The 17121-nt window shown below is 40.9% G+C and overlaps 1 protein-coding gene across 1 annotated transcript; it reads right to left on the bottom strand.

Annotated features, from left to right (window-relative positions):
- Positions 1 to 2091: 2091 nt before the first annotated feature.
- LOC118777666 (interleukin-31 receptor subunit alpha) lies at positions 2092 to 13204 on the bottom strand. The gene is made up of 16 exons (XM_036528772.1): positions 13116 to 13204; positions 12825 to 12878; positions 11787 to 11843; positions 9441 to 9552; positions 9056 to 9219; positions 8594 to 8730; positions 8126 to 8261; positions 7397 to 7479; positions 7052 to 7262; positions 6231 to 6410; positions 5894 to 6025; positions 4953 to 5108; positions 4212 to 4355; positions 3818 to 3911; positions 3467 to 3548; positions 2092 to 2631 (listed from the first exon to the last, which is right to left on the bottom strand). Exons 1-16 carry the CDS (start codon positions 13156 to 13158, stop codon positions 2092 to 2094), a joined length of 2325 nt encoding a protein of 774 aa, XP_036384665.1. The 5' UTR covers positions 13159 to 13204.
- Between the last annotated feature and the right edge of the window lie 3917 nt (positions 13205 to 17121).

Raw genomic sequence — 17121 nt, 5'->3', positions numbered from 1 at the left:
TACTGTGGACCAGTGTTTTTAATTTTGTTATGTTGAATTTGTTTCTATATACAGTACGTGGTTTTAAGAAACCTTAAAGTGAACCTTGTTTGAAATGACAGGATATATAAAACCTAATACTGTTTGATGTCTAAATCTTTGCCTTGGTGTCTGTAAATGCAGAATAAGCAGGATTATAAGGAGAGTGGTCATACGAGTGGGTGCTGTCACTTTTAGCCAATCAAAATTGCTCTGTAAAGGGTTTTGGTGCTTTCCTCCTGTAGCCTGCGTCCAGTAAGGAAAATTACAGAAAGGTAAACAAGCCCATTGAGTGGATATTATGATTTTTAAAATTTCAGTGGATTTACATAATTGTGGATGTCATGTCTATGTTGAGTATGGCTCTTTTCACACTCTGGCTGCTGAAAACGAGTAGGGCTCTGTGTCGACTTGTTTGATGGTTATGCAAGTTTTTTTTTTTATTACTGTGTGCTCTAAATATTACACTACCAACTACAGTAAATGTTGCGATTTAAAAGCAGGGACCTTTCTGCAGTACCAGTCGTGATTTTGTTTGGCATCAGTATGTAGTCAGGTTACGCAGAAACATGCAGCCCGGAAGCCTGATGGTCCCTCCTCAAATTTTGCCTGTGCTTGCTTTTGAGTCAAAACGGTGATCATGTGTCAGCTTTAAAACTGAAGCAGAAATCTTCCAGTGCTGTTTTAACTGGTTTCAGAGGAATTGGATAGATCCCTCTCTTTACCGCTCCTGCCTCAGGTCATTTGAAATGTTTGACAACAGGAGATTCAAAATACTGATGCTACCTTCACTGGTACAAAATATGTAAAAACATGGATATTCTGCTCATTAAAAATGTGTAAAAACAAAGACCCAATAAAATGAAGACTTTTAAGAGTTGTTTTTTTTTTTGGAACATCTGTACTCACTTCTTTGCCAGCACTGTTAGGCCATGTGTAAACTTTCTAGTTTCTGTTTCATTTTGACGCAAATATCAGCGTTCAGTGAAGGGGAGGTATGGTTGGCAGCTTCCTCAAATATTCTGTAGTTAACTATGCTTTTCTTAAAAACAACAAAAAAAAAAACATTTCAGTCTTTGCTGGTGGTTTGAGGCAGCAAGAAGTCATCAACATCAGACTGCTCAGTGATAGGCTCTTTCAGCCTTTTATCAGAACTTTAGGAGTTCAATCACAAGCTCTCATCCACCATTGTACATGCTGCTTTGAAACTGATAAAGCATCGCGTGATATGTGATTTTGTGGTATGTCAATTCTATCCTATCTATCATTATTACACACGGTGTGAACACAGCCTCTTCTAGCTTCGAGCTAGGCATTAGTTGCATGCGCGTGCTTACAAGGGACAAGGTGTAAAAAATTTATTCAACAAACCACTCATCATGATACTTCATTTAATACTCAGGACATTACATTCTATTGGAATTATTAGCTCATCTTGATCTCCACAACACTGCACTCCTAAACATACATGGGAATTACACTGAATTCTGCATGCAAACCATTCAGAAGTATATAATGAACTAAACAATGCCTATTTGATATAGATTGCCTTAATATTAAATAAGATTCCCACAGAGAATTTTACTTGAGTAAGACAAAGCAGCTTGTTAGTAGACATAACGTTTGTTACCAGTACATCATGTGGAAAAATCCAGAGAACTGTACCCAAAGACAGGCAAAGAGGAGAGAGCAAGGTCATCCAGGTCTTAGTCTTCTCCTCTGACCCCTCCCTTTACACATGGATTACATCAGATTTTCAGCTTAAGGTGGCGCTTGAAGTCAGTTGTGGGTATTTTGGTGGTCCTCGTTAAAGCATTTGCCTTCCTCTTCTCAGAATACCCCACCTGTTCCCTGTCATTCCACTGGGCTTGTTTTTTGTTGCGTCAGTTTCAGACCTGAGAGGGAATGGATTCTCGGCCCTGTACACTGTGATTTGAAGAAGGCAGATGCATCGCGGTCACTTCGGTAAAAGTACAGCTTTTGAAAACGCTATGAAAGGCAGCTTTACTTTCCTGCTTGCAGAGCTCACACACAGAGGCCGCAGTCTGTGCAAATAGCCAGCTGGCGTGTCTCTCACAGACTGCTGAGCCACTCCCCGCTGTTCAGCTCCTCACTAGTGTCACAGTGGGATGGGATGACTGTGTGACACAGCGACTGCCGGACGTAGTCCTGGTCTGGCATGGCGATAGTGAAGCCCTCGCTCTCCGGCTGGTGGACCTGAGCGTTGGCGGCCGGCGGCCGGGGCGCGGCGTGCTGCGGCATGGCCAGCTGGAACAGCTCCATGGTGGTGTAATCGCCTGTGATGGGCGGAGCCAGTCTCACCTCGCCGGTCTCTGTGAAGGAGGGTGCGGGGGTGGGCGTGGCCACGGGTGTGATGTGTGTCGGGATGGGCGTGGTCGTGGGCTCCGCTTGCCTGCAATCTGCGGGGCGCTCCTCCTCCTCCTCCTCCTCCGCACCGATGTCTTCGGGAGGCTGCTCCCGTATGTCGGGGATACCTGGGTCGCTGATGGCGACGGGGCGTGGGTGCACCCTGCCCTCAATGATGTGCAGGCTGCTCGTGTCGCTCTCCTCGATATGAGCCAGCTTCTCCTTGCTGAGGGGCTCCAGGACTTCCTAAGGGAAGGTGAAATTGGAGGAGAAATATTTAAACTCTGTTATGAATGTGTTATAAACCCCAACGTAATTCCAGTATGCACTGCAGGTTTTGATTTACATTACATTATTGTCATTTATCAGAGGCTCTTATCCTGAGCAAGTTATATAGGTTACAGTTTTTTGACGTTACCCATTTATACAGCTGGATAGTTACTGAGGCAATTGTGGGTTAAGTACCTTACCCAAGGGTACTACGGCAGTGCACCAATGGGGAATTGAACCAGCTATCTTTCAGTTACAAGCCCTCCTCCTTACCACTATGCTACATTTCCTAAAAAGCAGCCAGAAACAACACCAAACAATTTATCACTGGCTGTGTTAACTTACAAGCAACAACAGGAGACTGCCAAAAAACAGTGAGGGAAAGCTACATGACATGCTCAATGGAAACATATGTCATTTGCACCTAACAGCTACAGTGCCTCTGACTTCCTACATTCTATTCTCTGACAGAGGTCAAAGAATTGGTCTAATGTATGTGTATTTGCCCTCGTGTGCAGTTAGCATAATGGAAATAAAGCCAATATCCCCTGCCAGACACCTTTTTGCAAAAAGATGTGGTACAAGTTTATACCTCACACAATACATTATGTTTACAACATAGCACTGAGGAAGAGTAGCCAGCACATGGTCAACACAGCGGAGTTCCACTAAGGGCAGGACTCCGAGAACAAAGAACAACACATTAGCTGCTAGATACATATATACCCTCAATGCCAAGCAAAGCAGCGATTCACACAGAACCTCGTCAATGATACCTGATGTGTTATCATGTTGCCATTCTTGTACTTACCAGTTCGAAGGCACCGTCTATTTTTTGGATGGCATTGCTGTTGCCTGGGTTTGGTATACTTGGCCAGAACAGTTTCTTTGCCCTGAAAACACAAGCACATTATTTTCATTTGCATTCATTTGCACTCTCATTTTAATCTATCTATTTATTTATGTATCTATGTATCTATATATTATATGTATATATGTATGTATATATAATTTTTATTCTGTATAAATTATGTATATAATGTATATAACGCATAACATTTTTTACCCGCACAGAGTTTACAAATCTTCAAATGTGGATATAAGTAAATACCTGGCATGCTCCGTGAGGAAAAAAACTCACTTAAAATTAAAGAAACTCTACCGTTTAAACAACTTGGAACCAAGATTAGCCACCAATGTGAGAACTGCAATTCCTCCAAGAACTCCAGCTACAGCACCCCCTACAATCCGGTAGTCTGCAGGGGTGACAAGACAGCGGCGTTAAGTTATATTGGAAGACACTGATTTCTGGTCATGTCATCACAATTGCTTTAATGCTAACAACATGCTAATCGGCTAATCGCGTAATTATCCTTACAGCGCACAGCTCTAGAACAGGCTGGCACAAGGAACATAAATGCAAGCTGATGGTGCACTCGTTTTGACCTCAGCTGTCTCTTGCTTATCGTGGTTGTGTTGGTTTGGTGTGTTAAAATGAACTGAACAGAGTGCAAAGGATGGAGTCCTCTGTTGTTCCTTCTCTCTACTAGCATTACCTGGCTGCTTGGTCTCAATGTAGAGATCAGTACTCCGCACCCCTTCTCCAGCTTTGGTGAATGCGGACAGCTGGACTCTGTAGACAGTTTTGCTTTCCAGGTTGGACAGTGTGTAGTTATTTCTGCTGGGATGCACTGTAACAACTGTTAATTGGTGAGACACACAAACAGTTTCGTCTTTGTTAATGTAATCCACGATATGTTGCATAGCAACTTTGCCAGTCTGGGGAGGATTTACTTAATGTGGGTTTAATGGATTTGTAGGAGAGCGATGTGCTCCGAAATTAGAAACATTTGAATAAATATTTAATACAACGCACATCTTTGCAGCTGACAAACTCCCAGTGGACTTAACAATTCTACTTAAGGTCCTTTTGGGAAAAGCCACTGATGCAAACACTTGAAATTATGAATAGCACGTATGCAGACAGCAACAAACAACAGTTAGCGTGACCAGTAGGGGTATTTCCCAATAGATCTCAAACCCCGTTAAAAGGCCTTGAACGATAAGAACAGAGCACAAAAGCACCAGAATCTCAGCCGAACAGTATGTGATGACCGGAGGGCTCTGCTCACAGAGCTCACATTGCACCTGCATCTGTGAATAGATGTTCACATTAACCAAGCGTTTCAATGGAACAGCTGACACTGAGGAGCAATTGCTCCTCTGGACAATCTCCAAAAACTCTGGTCACTCCCTTAGAAAAGAGCTCTGCGGGGCAAACGACGTGACTGCTTTACCTGAAATATTTTGTCCCGGCCTGGTATCTGTGTAGTGGATGATGTAGCCCAGCAGAAACCCGCGGGCGTGCTCGTCTGGGACGGGGCTCCACTTGATCACGAAGGAGCTACTGGTCACACTAGAGCTGGCGATGTCCGCAGGGGCACTGATGGGAGCTGCCAGGCATCACGGACACTGGATCAATCACACCGAACGAGTGGCTAACGCTAACCAGTGCTGCTACGATCAGCGGACACTACTTAGTTTGTTTGTCAAAATGACTGTAACGCCAGGTACAGTATGTGGTGGTTAGCCTTATATACTGTATATGTATATTTTTTGCATTTGCAAGCCTTGCCAAAACAGCACAGCACAAATTTGGTGCTGCACCTATTTCAGGCTATGGGCAACCTGGTATTTATAAAGCTAACAGTCTGTTATTAAGCGACTGTGACAGCTTCTGTAGTTTCCCTTGCAATGACACCAGTATTACTGTGTGTAGACCCTTATTTAAGTGGTAATGAAATCTCTCTGAGGATACTTTAAAATTTTCTAAACCATAGCAGCTTGGAATAAGACAAAGGTTATGAAAATATTCTAACTGGGAAGGAATGGTAATGATAACAACATATTGCCAGGCTGACTCATTTGCTGTGATGGGGCAGCAGTATAATTAGGATAAAATACTTCGAAGTAGCATGTCACTCCCTAGCAGTGTCCTGACCACATTTTCTTGAAGACTTTAATAACTATGAGTAGGGCTCCCAGCCCTGCAAAACAGCACAGCCTGGGATGGATCAGCTACAAGCTGTTATAACCTGTCTACATGGGGTCTTTCATGGCCACCTGGCTGCGGCCACTGAAACCACGAAAACCTATATGTAAAAATCTGTGCGCAAAGTGTAAACACGACCCCCGATCCTGACGTGACAGCGCTGTAACTGCTGCGGCTCAGACTCACTTCCTTCTGTGACGTAGGCCTCTGCCCTGCCATACGTGCTCTCGCTGTTGTTGATGCGCTTCAGGTTGCAGGTGTCTTTGTCAGGCCTCGTGTGGAGAAGGAACACGTATCTCTTGTACGGCTGCAAAGGATCTGAGGTGCGGGAGGACTGGATGAGACGAAGTTGGCAAGGAGTGTTTTATCCGTTCACGCGGCTGTAGTCACGGATGAGCCAGGGTAGAACCATACAAAGCATGCAACGTGAGGCGTTTTGTTTTCGGTCGCCTGGCTATTTCAAAGCTTCGAGTGTGTGAAGTGCCAAAGCCAACAGATGTATTCTGACATGGGAGAGAAATACCTTTCACTTGGATTGCAATGGGGGCGTGCTTTCTGTGAAACATCGACTGGAAAGACATTTTCTCTCCCCTCAGACCCCACTCCACACAGTAACAGCAGTAGGATTTGGTCTGGCTGTGGTTCCAGAGGACGTTGAACGTGCTGCTGCCATTGAAAGTGATGTTCAGCTTTCCATTCAAAGCTGTGGAGAAAAACCTCTTTTAGTCTTTTAGATCAGTGCTTCTTCATTTACAACTTTTGACTGAAACTTTCATCTTAATTTATGTTAATTATATTAAAACCCAGGCATTTTATTACTCTGTGTAAAATGAAACCCTGCAATGATTAATTAATCAGTTAAAAATGCCACTGACTGAATAATTAATCGATGCCATTGATTATTAAAAACATAATTTTTACGTTTTATACCTCTAATTTGCATAAACGCTTCCATTACATTACATTTAATCATTTGTCAACTGTAGCAGCAGTGCCCTAAACTGAATTCAGGCCTGTAACGTGTGGGTCACAATTCCAAAACCACTACACAATGCAAAAATCAAAATATTATGGTGATAAATCTTTGATAGTCATTTTCAGGCCTTGGATGAACACTGAATTTAACCTAAGGAAGGAGACCGATTCCAGTATGGCTTTGCACTAATAAAGAAAGAAAAGTTTCAAATATTTTTGACTTGGGTGTATGCGATAAAGCTATGAAGGCTTTCAACGCCGAATTCTTTTTTGCATAAGTGAAACAGCACTCAGCTTCGCATCATATCTGTTCATTCTGTTTGGAGGCAACTTGTGACGAGCGAGCCTCTCTTTTTGGTGTAAACGTACACTTGTCCTCTCTGTTCTGCGCTGAGTGTAGCCTGCGCTGAGCGGAAGGGGAAGTCCCAGCGCTGTTGAAGGCCGCAATGCTGACGTTGTAGGCTGATCCCGAGAGGGTCAGCCTCATCACAGGCTCGACGGTGGTCAACGACTGGCTGAACTCTCCCGACTCCTTCCCCACCGTCACGTTGTATCCGGTCACCGACTCTGTGTTGGCGAGCTGAAAGGCAGCGTAACACAACGGCGGAGTCCGTCGTGAGCTTCCCGTACTACCTTCACAGCAACAACAGGCGCCTCACACACAAGCACTCAATACGCTTTTACAGTTACGCTGTGTATGAGTGAAGCAGTCACCTTCCAGTGTATGACTATCAGCCGTTTCCCTTTTTGTTGCGGACTGATGTCAAACTTTTCAATAACGGGGTCATCGGTCAGCTCTGTGGAAAAACAAAACAAAGCATTGCACTCGTCACAACGCAAGCCTTACTTCTCATACTCGTTTTCCCATTCCAGGTTGCTATTGGTGAAATTAAAGCTTAAAACTCTATGACATCTATTGGACACTATGAATTTGTTTGCTTTTTGAATATATTAGTCACACTTTATCACAAGCTGACAGTGCGCCAGTATGGCTATATTTTAAATACTTCAGGATCTACTATGTAACAGCACTCATAACTACCACATTGTAACAAATGTGGAACAGGGTTAAGCAGACTGTCTTAATGTACAGTCTGCTTAACCTTACCCTGAGCCTAACTCCCGCCTTAACCCTGCCTCTCATGCTTAGTTCAACTCTGCCAGTTATGTGAGTCATAAATGTGACCACAAAGCAAGCCAAACCGTTTTCACAAATCAACCCCTACTGCGTCGTAATTACACACTGCAATGCAATAATGTGAAACAGTTACACAGCACTTCCTTCTAGTTACATAATATGTACATATTCAGCTTTTGTGTTATAACATAGGTTTTAGTAACAAAAGATAAGTAACTTTTTTTTGGCATAACACGTAAGATGGGATGCAAGGGACATTTCTATGGCCTAGGGTTTATAGTGACCTTTCGACTGAATTTACTCACCTCGGGGGACCAGGAGACTGTCACTCGCGGGGCACAGGCGGCACTGCTGATTGATGACACACTGCACTTGCACCTCATATGACAGTGACGAGGTAAGATTATGCAAAATGAATTTCTCTCTCCCTTCGGATTCCACCTGTGGTCAATCACATGAGATACCAAACACACAGGAGGGATATTCAGGGCTAACGTGGATTTTCAGGAGCGATTCCTGTACTTGATGAGGATTACTTTCAAAAATAGGACATAATTTCACTGTATTATTCACAAATGCAAAAACAGTCATTACCGTGCGATCATAAAAACAACTGGCTTTTGTTTTTTCCATCTTTGTGTTTACAGTACCATGAGCTAACCTGGAACTGAAAGTGTATGCTTAAAAATACTTCCTACTGATTAAAAACATTTCTGACAAGCAGTCGTACTCTATTTTGATCAGTTCCAGTATTTCCATTCTTTGCACCCTACCTCTTTCCAAGAGACAGCGTTCAGTTCTCGGTATTTAACAGCATATTGCTTAATCTGCTTTTCCACCCAAAGGACTTGTATAAGCAATTGTCCTGAGTGTCGCTTAAATTCGATGTGTTTTGTGGGGCCACAGCGCACTGAAATGCGAAAAAAAAAAAATACAATACACATGTTGTAAAGAAACGAATGCCCACTGAACTATCACCCACTTTATCCAAGCTAGTTGAAAATGTTTAATCAAGGAGATATAAATGACACATCATTTGACATTAATCATTTAATTTATTCATCATTTAACGCCGTTAGTAAGTTTAGTCACCATGACATCAAAATCTCATAGGAATTCACACATTGACTGGAACATACTGGAAGATGGTCATAAACAACAAATGCGTATCAAACCCTGAAAATATGCACTCTTAGAAACACCTCTATAAAAATATTTTTTCATAAGCAGCTTACCCAGCTGTCTTGGCGTCCCAGTGAACACTGCCTTTGTGCAGTTCCTCTTTTTGTCATTTGCATCAGTAACATAAGCGGTCATGCTGAATTTTGGAAAAACTTTTATGGGATGATAAGACGTACTATTTATGTTTTCGTATATTTCGCAGTATTTTCGGGTCTCCCTTGACAAACACACAGAACAAAAACAGAAAATGTAAAATAGATTGTTGAAAAGGTGAAATTCAAATTGATTGTAATATTTAAATTTTAATTAAATTTTATACAATGTAAAAAAGCCTAGCCATTCTTTAATTCTTAATATTAATTCACATAAGGGAGCTGAACTTTATCGTGATCATTATGCACGTCACTGTGTATAGCAACAACAACTTTAAACACTTACTGTTCTACAAAAAGTGTAAACATTTTGTTTGAAGAACTCCGGCCAGACTTCCATTCACAGTGCATATGTGGCTCAGATGGTTTGGCATAGCAGTCTAAATCATGGACTCCCTCTGTAAGATAAATACATTTTCATCAGCGATGAAGAATTAAAATATGCAGGATGCCAATGAGAAACAAGTCAACCATTATGCCAGCTTTATAGGCTCATACCAAAGTTAATATTCAGCAAGTGTTGTTTCACAGAATGTTATGAAATGCATTTATACCACATATACACCTGGCATTTTCACTGATTTAAAACTGAGTGAAATATAGGGAAAGTAAATGATAAATGTCTGAGAGAAACAGTCTCAGAGAATAAAAAAACAGTATGTTCACCATTGCATTTACAGTGATCATTAAGGAATAACAGCCACAGAGAAACCTGGTGAACATGGCTGGGAAATAAGGTGGGCCTTCATGGACAAGGACACTCCATATGATCCAACGGTGTGGAAAATGGTTGGCTGCATGCTTGTCTAATGAGAGAATTGCATTCATCTTGTCTCACCCCGTTGCAGCCCAAGGGCAGCGGTTGTCGTGGTGAGACAACCTCAATATTAAAATTACTGATTCCAAAATGAGGTTGCAGAAAGGGGGAAAAAGGATTACATTTTTTTTTTGCTGAGGGGAATATTTTGAACACCACAAAATGCTTTGAAATGCAGCCTGAGAAGGGTGTGGCTCAGCAGGTTACATCATCAGGTCAGGCATTTGCAGTAATTATGAGCTTTGAAGTTACTGAAAGTGTACTGAAACTATGCTGGCAGGACACCTGCAGTAGGCGTATATGAGGGGGAACAGACATACGTTGAAATGACTGTGAGCCAAACTGTGTACTGTGACAAAAAGAAAAATGAGTAAGCCTGGGTGCGCTGAAACATTTTCATATCACATTCCAATCAATCAATAGCCTAAAAAAAGCTTGTTGCTCATGTTTTGAGGAGCCAAGAAGGGGAAACAGTGGTTAGTTCCTAATTTTTTTCTGATTAATTATTCACATATTCACATATTTCGGTTGTGTCCACTCTCTACAACACGCTAGCCAAAACTTTAGGAAATGCTGGCATACACCTGTCCACCACTACAACTGATAATTGGCTCATTACACTCAACGGGGAGGGGAATCTCGAGACTATGTTTGTGTGCTGTGGGGCATGTTTTCTTTGACTTACAACTTCAAGAGGTGAGAGGGGGAAAGACCGTCAGATGTGTAGTGCCACAGCAGGACAGAAAAGTTCAGAGTGCTCAGTGAACTGGTCACAGAGAATGTTGATTCGATGAGCTTAAGCTCGGCAGAAACACAGGAAGGGCATGCAGAACACCACTGTTTGATGAATTGTGCCCTTGTCTAAATACTCAGTTCATCTTGACTTCAGCAGAGAGAGAGAGAGAGAGAAACTGGGATATACACACAGGACAGTGTACTGCCTCAAAAATATTTTGTGAAAAATCTGTTGGATTTTGGATTTGGCATCTTAACACATGTAAACAATGATGAGACCTTGTCTGGTCCCACAAAGGGGATTTGTCAATGCAAATGTCTACATGTGGTCAAAAGAAAACTATTAGAGTAAATATTAAAATAATAATACTAAAATCATAAAAGGGAAAGTTAAGCACTACATAATTCAAAATACTGCATGATCTCAACATCATCCCGTACATGTCGATCAATGAGCAAGGCAGTTTCACGGTACTTGATCATTTCTCTCAAAAGAACAAGCCATTAGTTTTTGAAATTGATGTTACCTTGCTACTGTTGTCATTAGAAGGCATTGTACAAGACTTATTTCTCTAGAAATATTTCTCAGTTATAACAGCATCTGAACTGAAACACACCTGAACAAGAAACGAGAGGATGTTTGCCCAACAGAAAAAAGTTCTTTATGTAATACATAATGGAAACAATATGCAATAAAAATGAAAAAAGCTAGAAAAACTGCTTTGACAAATTGATTCATTTTTCATAGAGAAAGCAGAAACTTTTGGATTTGGACAAAGTGCAGATAATGCTGACAATGAACACACATTTTTTGACCATTCTATGAGATTGCTAGAGCAGATATAAATATTAATCACATATAAACAGTGAAACCCTCACCACTACCTGAGGTTTCACTGATAAGTTAGCTACCCAGACTGATGTGATACTGTAGTAAAATAAAATCAAAGACAACTTACAGCAATACAGTAATCTAACAGCTGTGCTAAAGGTAATGACATGCATTGATCACCATCTAAAAAAACAATTTCTGAGAAACATGCAGAACAGTTCATTCTGATGAAATGATGAAAAACTTACCTTTGGATGAGTGACAGTGGTCGTAATTAAAACAGTGGAACGCATTTTGGTGTCTCTCTAAAGAAAAAAAAGTGTTCTTTCAATTTATCTTTTTAAGCACAGATCAACATTTTTAAGGAAAAAATCCTTTGACTGTCAGGGGATAGCTGAATTTCTTCATGTTCAGTTAAGAAATGTTAAGAAATGATTCCTTATTTATTAGATGTTCATCATATTAGGATCCTTGTCATACTTAGCTTATAACAATATCAAAAAGAAGAAATGGTCTAATTGTAGGTTTCTTTCGCATAACTATAAATTAAGCACTGTATTGGGCAAAACAGCTTTTTCATGGAAGATATGCACAGATCAATATTAACAGTAATATCGGGAAGTTACAGTATGGGAAACATGTTTTCATATCATTGAACACCCTGACAGGCTACAACACCTATGTTTACAGTGTGTTAATGGCAGGCTTTACACATAATTATTATTGATTACAAATAATTAGCAGTGCATTCTTGACAGACTGCTACTTTAAGTAATAATTAATCAAATACATTCAATGTGAAATGTTACATAGTGGTGTATCTTGATGAAGAGATAACTGAACTGAGAAGTAAGTAGAGTCAGTAAATTGGTTTGGCATCATGCCATAATCCTGTTATTAACTTTCTTAATGCTAGTCACCAACACATACAGAACAGCAGGCCTCCTCTTTAAAACAGAAAGGGATCTGAGAGGTATTTGTATATCAATTTCCTGTGGACGACTCTGGAAAATATCAATCAGTTTTCTCACTATTATTCACAGACAGGATGTTTATATTGTGATGAAGAGACATCACTGCAAGTTATTCTTGAAAATGAATACATATTTAAATAAAACGTTATCTGTCACAGCACATTACATACTATGAACTACCTTTTCTATGAATTATTAAAGCCAGAATTGCCATGATTTATGAAAATGTTTAAGTCTTTTTTGATTAGCAAAACAAATAGTTTGTTAAGAGTCAATAACCGGGTGCTTATCCATCAACAGTGAATTCATTACCTGGGAAAGGCTCAGAATTCACCAGGGAGATCCAACAACAAACAGACAGAACACCTAAAAAGCGGTAGAAAATGCGAGAATTTTTACATTAGTATTGCCTGCGGATTGTGTAGGTATGGTTAACATAAGTAACATGAACCTGATAAAATGGTAGCGAAGACCAGTCAGTTGTAGTTACCCTTAATATAAAGTGCCTGATGTGGATTTTGCTACGACTTGGCAGAAATATGTGCCAAACCATGTGGAGTCATAGTATGTTTCTGCGCTGAGGTAAAGATTTCAGACACTTACCGGCGATGAGAATAAACGGTATCACGCGATCTGACAGCCTCATTATTTTACTCCGACCCCTTAACGCTCCAGTCGCAACAGCACAAACTAATCGCCATGGTGTTCTGATGTAGCCGTCATCTGCGAGGGATACGTTATGCGAGCGATACACACATTGGCTATGTCCCTAACTCAAACTCTTTCACTCACTTTGCTGTCTGAGCAGGAAATGATCTGCCGTGTTCGTGGCCATGTAATCCGCCTCCCCTTCTCACCCCAAACTTTAGATCTCAGACGATTGGGATACTGTACTTGGGAAACGTCGACGTTTCCAATGTTTGTTACAGAATATCAGAAGGTGCTCCTTATTGAATGCTAACTTAATGTACGTTTTTTATTGAAAACTGTTGAGCTTTTGATTGCGTTTTGTTTAGAGGGGAGTTATAACTGCAATTTCATTTCATAAACTATACATAAGATGATATTTTCTTTATTAACTAAACTGAATTCAAACGGACCTGGACAACTCTATAATAATATAATGCAATATTTCAGAGACAGCGGGAAAGCAAAAAAAAAGGAACACTTTAGAGGCAGGTTGGGAATTACAAAGGTCTACAATATGCTTTAAATAATAGGAATCGGGGTTAAAAAAAAAAAAAAATCTGTTTGGTATAATACACATGTCTACTTGATAAACACCAGTTGACTTGCAGTTGGTATGTAGCCCTACACTTCTGCCGGAAAAAAAAAGTTTCACTTCTTTGGTCTAAAAATAAATAAGTGTCTGCAAACACAGCAAGATCTCATTTTTATCATCAAGATGAAACATATGAGTACAATATCAATAAGATATGATTGCACTTAATGATACATTTTAAGATCACTTTTGCTATAAATCCCCTGCAAAAGCTATTGAAATCCATCATGGTATATTTTGGGAAACGACTTAAATATATTTTTAAAAATATTCTAAGAAGTAAACACATAAACCGCAACAGATAAACATATTCTAGCACTAGAATGATTTAAAAATATTTTCCATGTTTTCCATTTAATTATATGACAGTTCAGTGGTTTTTGCCCTCAGACACGACTAGAGCGTTATCGCTTTGTCCTACTTGATACACAGTCAGGAAACCACCAACCTTTGAGAAACACCACCTTGATTTATTCCCAGCACTTAACTGCTATACCCAAAAAGGGGAGGGAAAAAACATGTTTTCGAAGCACAGAAACTTTCTCTATGAGTTAATGACTATTTTAGGTCCACGTTACTCTTCGTGCCTTTCAGCTTGCATTTCAAATAGTGAAAAGCGAAATAGAGAGCTGACACATTTCACAACATGCAAATATATTTCACTCCGAATTCTCTTCTTCCAGGTTCTTAATGGTTTCTTGATACTTTCAAGGAAGTTGTTGCTCAAAGTCAAGTTTGTTTTCAAACTTGTTTTCATAATCAAATGATGTGTGAAGTTTGCATTTCTTCAGGTTTACTCTCTCGTGCTCTTTATTTCTGTTGTGTTGAAAGTCATTAAATGAACAAGTCAAGAATAATTTCAATCGAGTACTTAGTGCAAGGATTCATACCCTGAAGTAAAAAGCATATTTGGTAATGGCAGGGATTCAAACTGATTGTAAGTCATTTATAATACTGTACGTATTTGTTACAGTTGCATTTCAGCTCAATTTAAGCCATTTCATTTATTTGACAACAATATACTTAATGCAGTTATTAGAATTAAGCAGTTTAATGGTTAACTGAAGCATGAAGAACATACAAATGGTCTTCAAATAGTCATGGATGGAAACCTATAGTTTCCCATGTTAAGCAATTACAGTATTGACTTCAAAGTCCTCCCACGGAAGGAAACCTTCTTTGACCACTCATTACCTGTCACATTAAGATGAATCATAGAAGCTTCAACTGATAGACAAAAACTGAGACTAAAAATGTGGCACTGCGCCTGCCAACATTGCTAATGTGCGGCAAGAGAAAGACAGTAAAAGATGTTCAGTCTGCAGTGCAAAAACAATAATACCGCCCCTACCAACTGGACATTTAAATACTCACTGATCTCATATCAACTGTCCCCCCCCAGGGGTGACATCATCGTTATCATCCAAAATGGAACTCATCACACCGAGGAGCCCGGTCATGCATATGTAAAATATTTAATATGATTCATACTAAAATTGTGTACTGCCCTTAAATGTAAGGGCTTAATGCTGTAGTGTTTAGACTGATGGGCATGGGCACAGTGTCAGTTTGGTCTGCTTGATGTGCACTGTGGCCCTCTGTGTGTGCTCCTCTGGGGCACAGAGAGCACACAGACAGGAAGAAGCATTTTCACACCTCGCTGACGACAGTTAGTGGAAAGAGGCCTCACATGTCAACCCCTAATAATGACACGATCCTTCTAACAGTAACTCACTGTGTGATGCTCTACATGAACACAACACACAAGCAGCTACACTGTTTTCAAATGCAATTCTTTGCTGTTTTTTTTTTTTTCTATAAAAATGACAGCTGGAAAAGATCATGATGCTCTTTTTTACAGAGCCGTTGAAAAGTGCAGATTGCAAAAGTAGATTTCAGCCACTGATATATTTATGCTTTACTCATGTGGGCTTAATGCAATAGATTTTTTTTTTGCTAAGGACTTTGATTTCCTTACCAAAAGAAAAATTGAGAACAGAATCATTAGAATCAGAAATCCTTAGTATCCAATGTTATTAGTTTTCTGTCTATTGACTGTTATTAAAAACTGTCCATGTTCTTCAAGGCATCATCCGTTCGGAGCTGATGTTTGGATTCCAGAGTCTCGTCCATGGTTATGCATTTGCATTCAAAGTCATAGCAAGGCATTGCATTTGAATTGTTGCACAGTCATGAAAAATTGTTCATATTTTTGCTGTCATCTCATCTGAAAGCGTCAGCAAAAGACTCATGTATCAGTCTTATGATAATGACAATTGATAAAGCTTAAAGTTTTTGTTTCACTCTTCAAGACCCACTTTACTTTGGATCTGTGTGTATATACACCGATGAGCCAAAACATTATGACCACCTGCCTAATAATATGCTGTTGGTCCTCTGTGTGCTGCCAAAACAGTGCCGACCCGCCGAGGCATGGACTCTACAAGACCCCTGAAGGTGTCCTGTGGTATCTGGCACCAAAACATTAGCAGCAGATCCTTCAAGTCCTGTAAATTGTGAGGTGGAGCTGCCATGGATCGGACTTGTCGGTCCAGCACATCCCACAGATGATCAATTGGATTGGGATCTGGAGAATTTGGAGGCCAGGGTAACATCTTGAACACTTCATTATGTTTCTCAAACCATTTCTGAACAATGTGTGCAGTGTGGCAGGGCGCATTATCCTGCTGAAGGAGGCCACTGCCATCAGGGAATACCACTGCCATGAAGGGGTGTACCTGGTCTGCAACAATGTTTAGGTAGGTGGCATGTGTCAAATTGACGTCCACATGAATGGCTGGACCCAGGGTTTCCAAGCAGAACATTGCCCAGAGCATCACACTCCCTCCACCGGCTTGTCATCTTCCCACAGTGCATCCTGGTGCCATCAGTTCCCCAGGTAAACGGTGCACATGTACACGGCCGTCCACGTGATCTAAAAGAAAACGGGACTCATCGGACCAAGCGATCTTCTTCCGCTGCTCCAAGGTCCAGTTCCGATGCTCGCGTGCCCATTGTAGGTGCTTTCAACGACGTACAGGGGTCATCATGGGCACTCTGACTGGTCTGCGGCTATGCAGTCCCATACGCAGCAGGGTGCAATGCATCATTAAAATTTTCTGTGACTTGTGCCACAGTAGACCTTCTGTTGGTTTGCACCACATGGGATAGCCTTTGTTGCCCTCGCGCATCGATGAGTCTTGGGCACCCAAAACCCTGTCCCTGGTTTGTGGTTTGTCCCTCCGCGGACCACTGTCAGTAGGTATTCACCACTGCTGACCAGGAGCACCCCCCAAGCCTTGCCGTTTCAGAGATGCGCTGACCCAG

Source organism: Megalops cyprinoides, chromosome 5 (assembly GCF_013368585.1).
Source record: "Megalops cyprinoides isolate fMegCyp1 chromosome 5, fMegCyp1.pri, whole genome shotgun sequence".
Classification (NCBI taxonomy): domain Eukaryota; kingdom Metazoa; phylum Chordata; class Actinopteri; order Elopiformes; family Megalopidae; genus Megalops; species Megalops cyprinoides.
The sequence above is the reverse complement of the archived record's forward strand: the minus strand, read 5'-3'. Positions and strand labels throughout refer to the sequence as shown.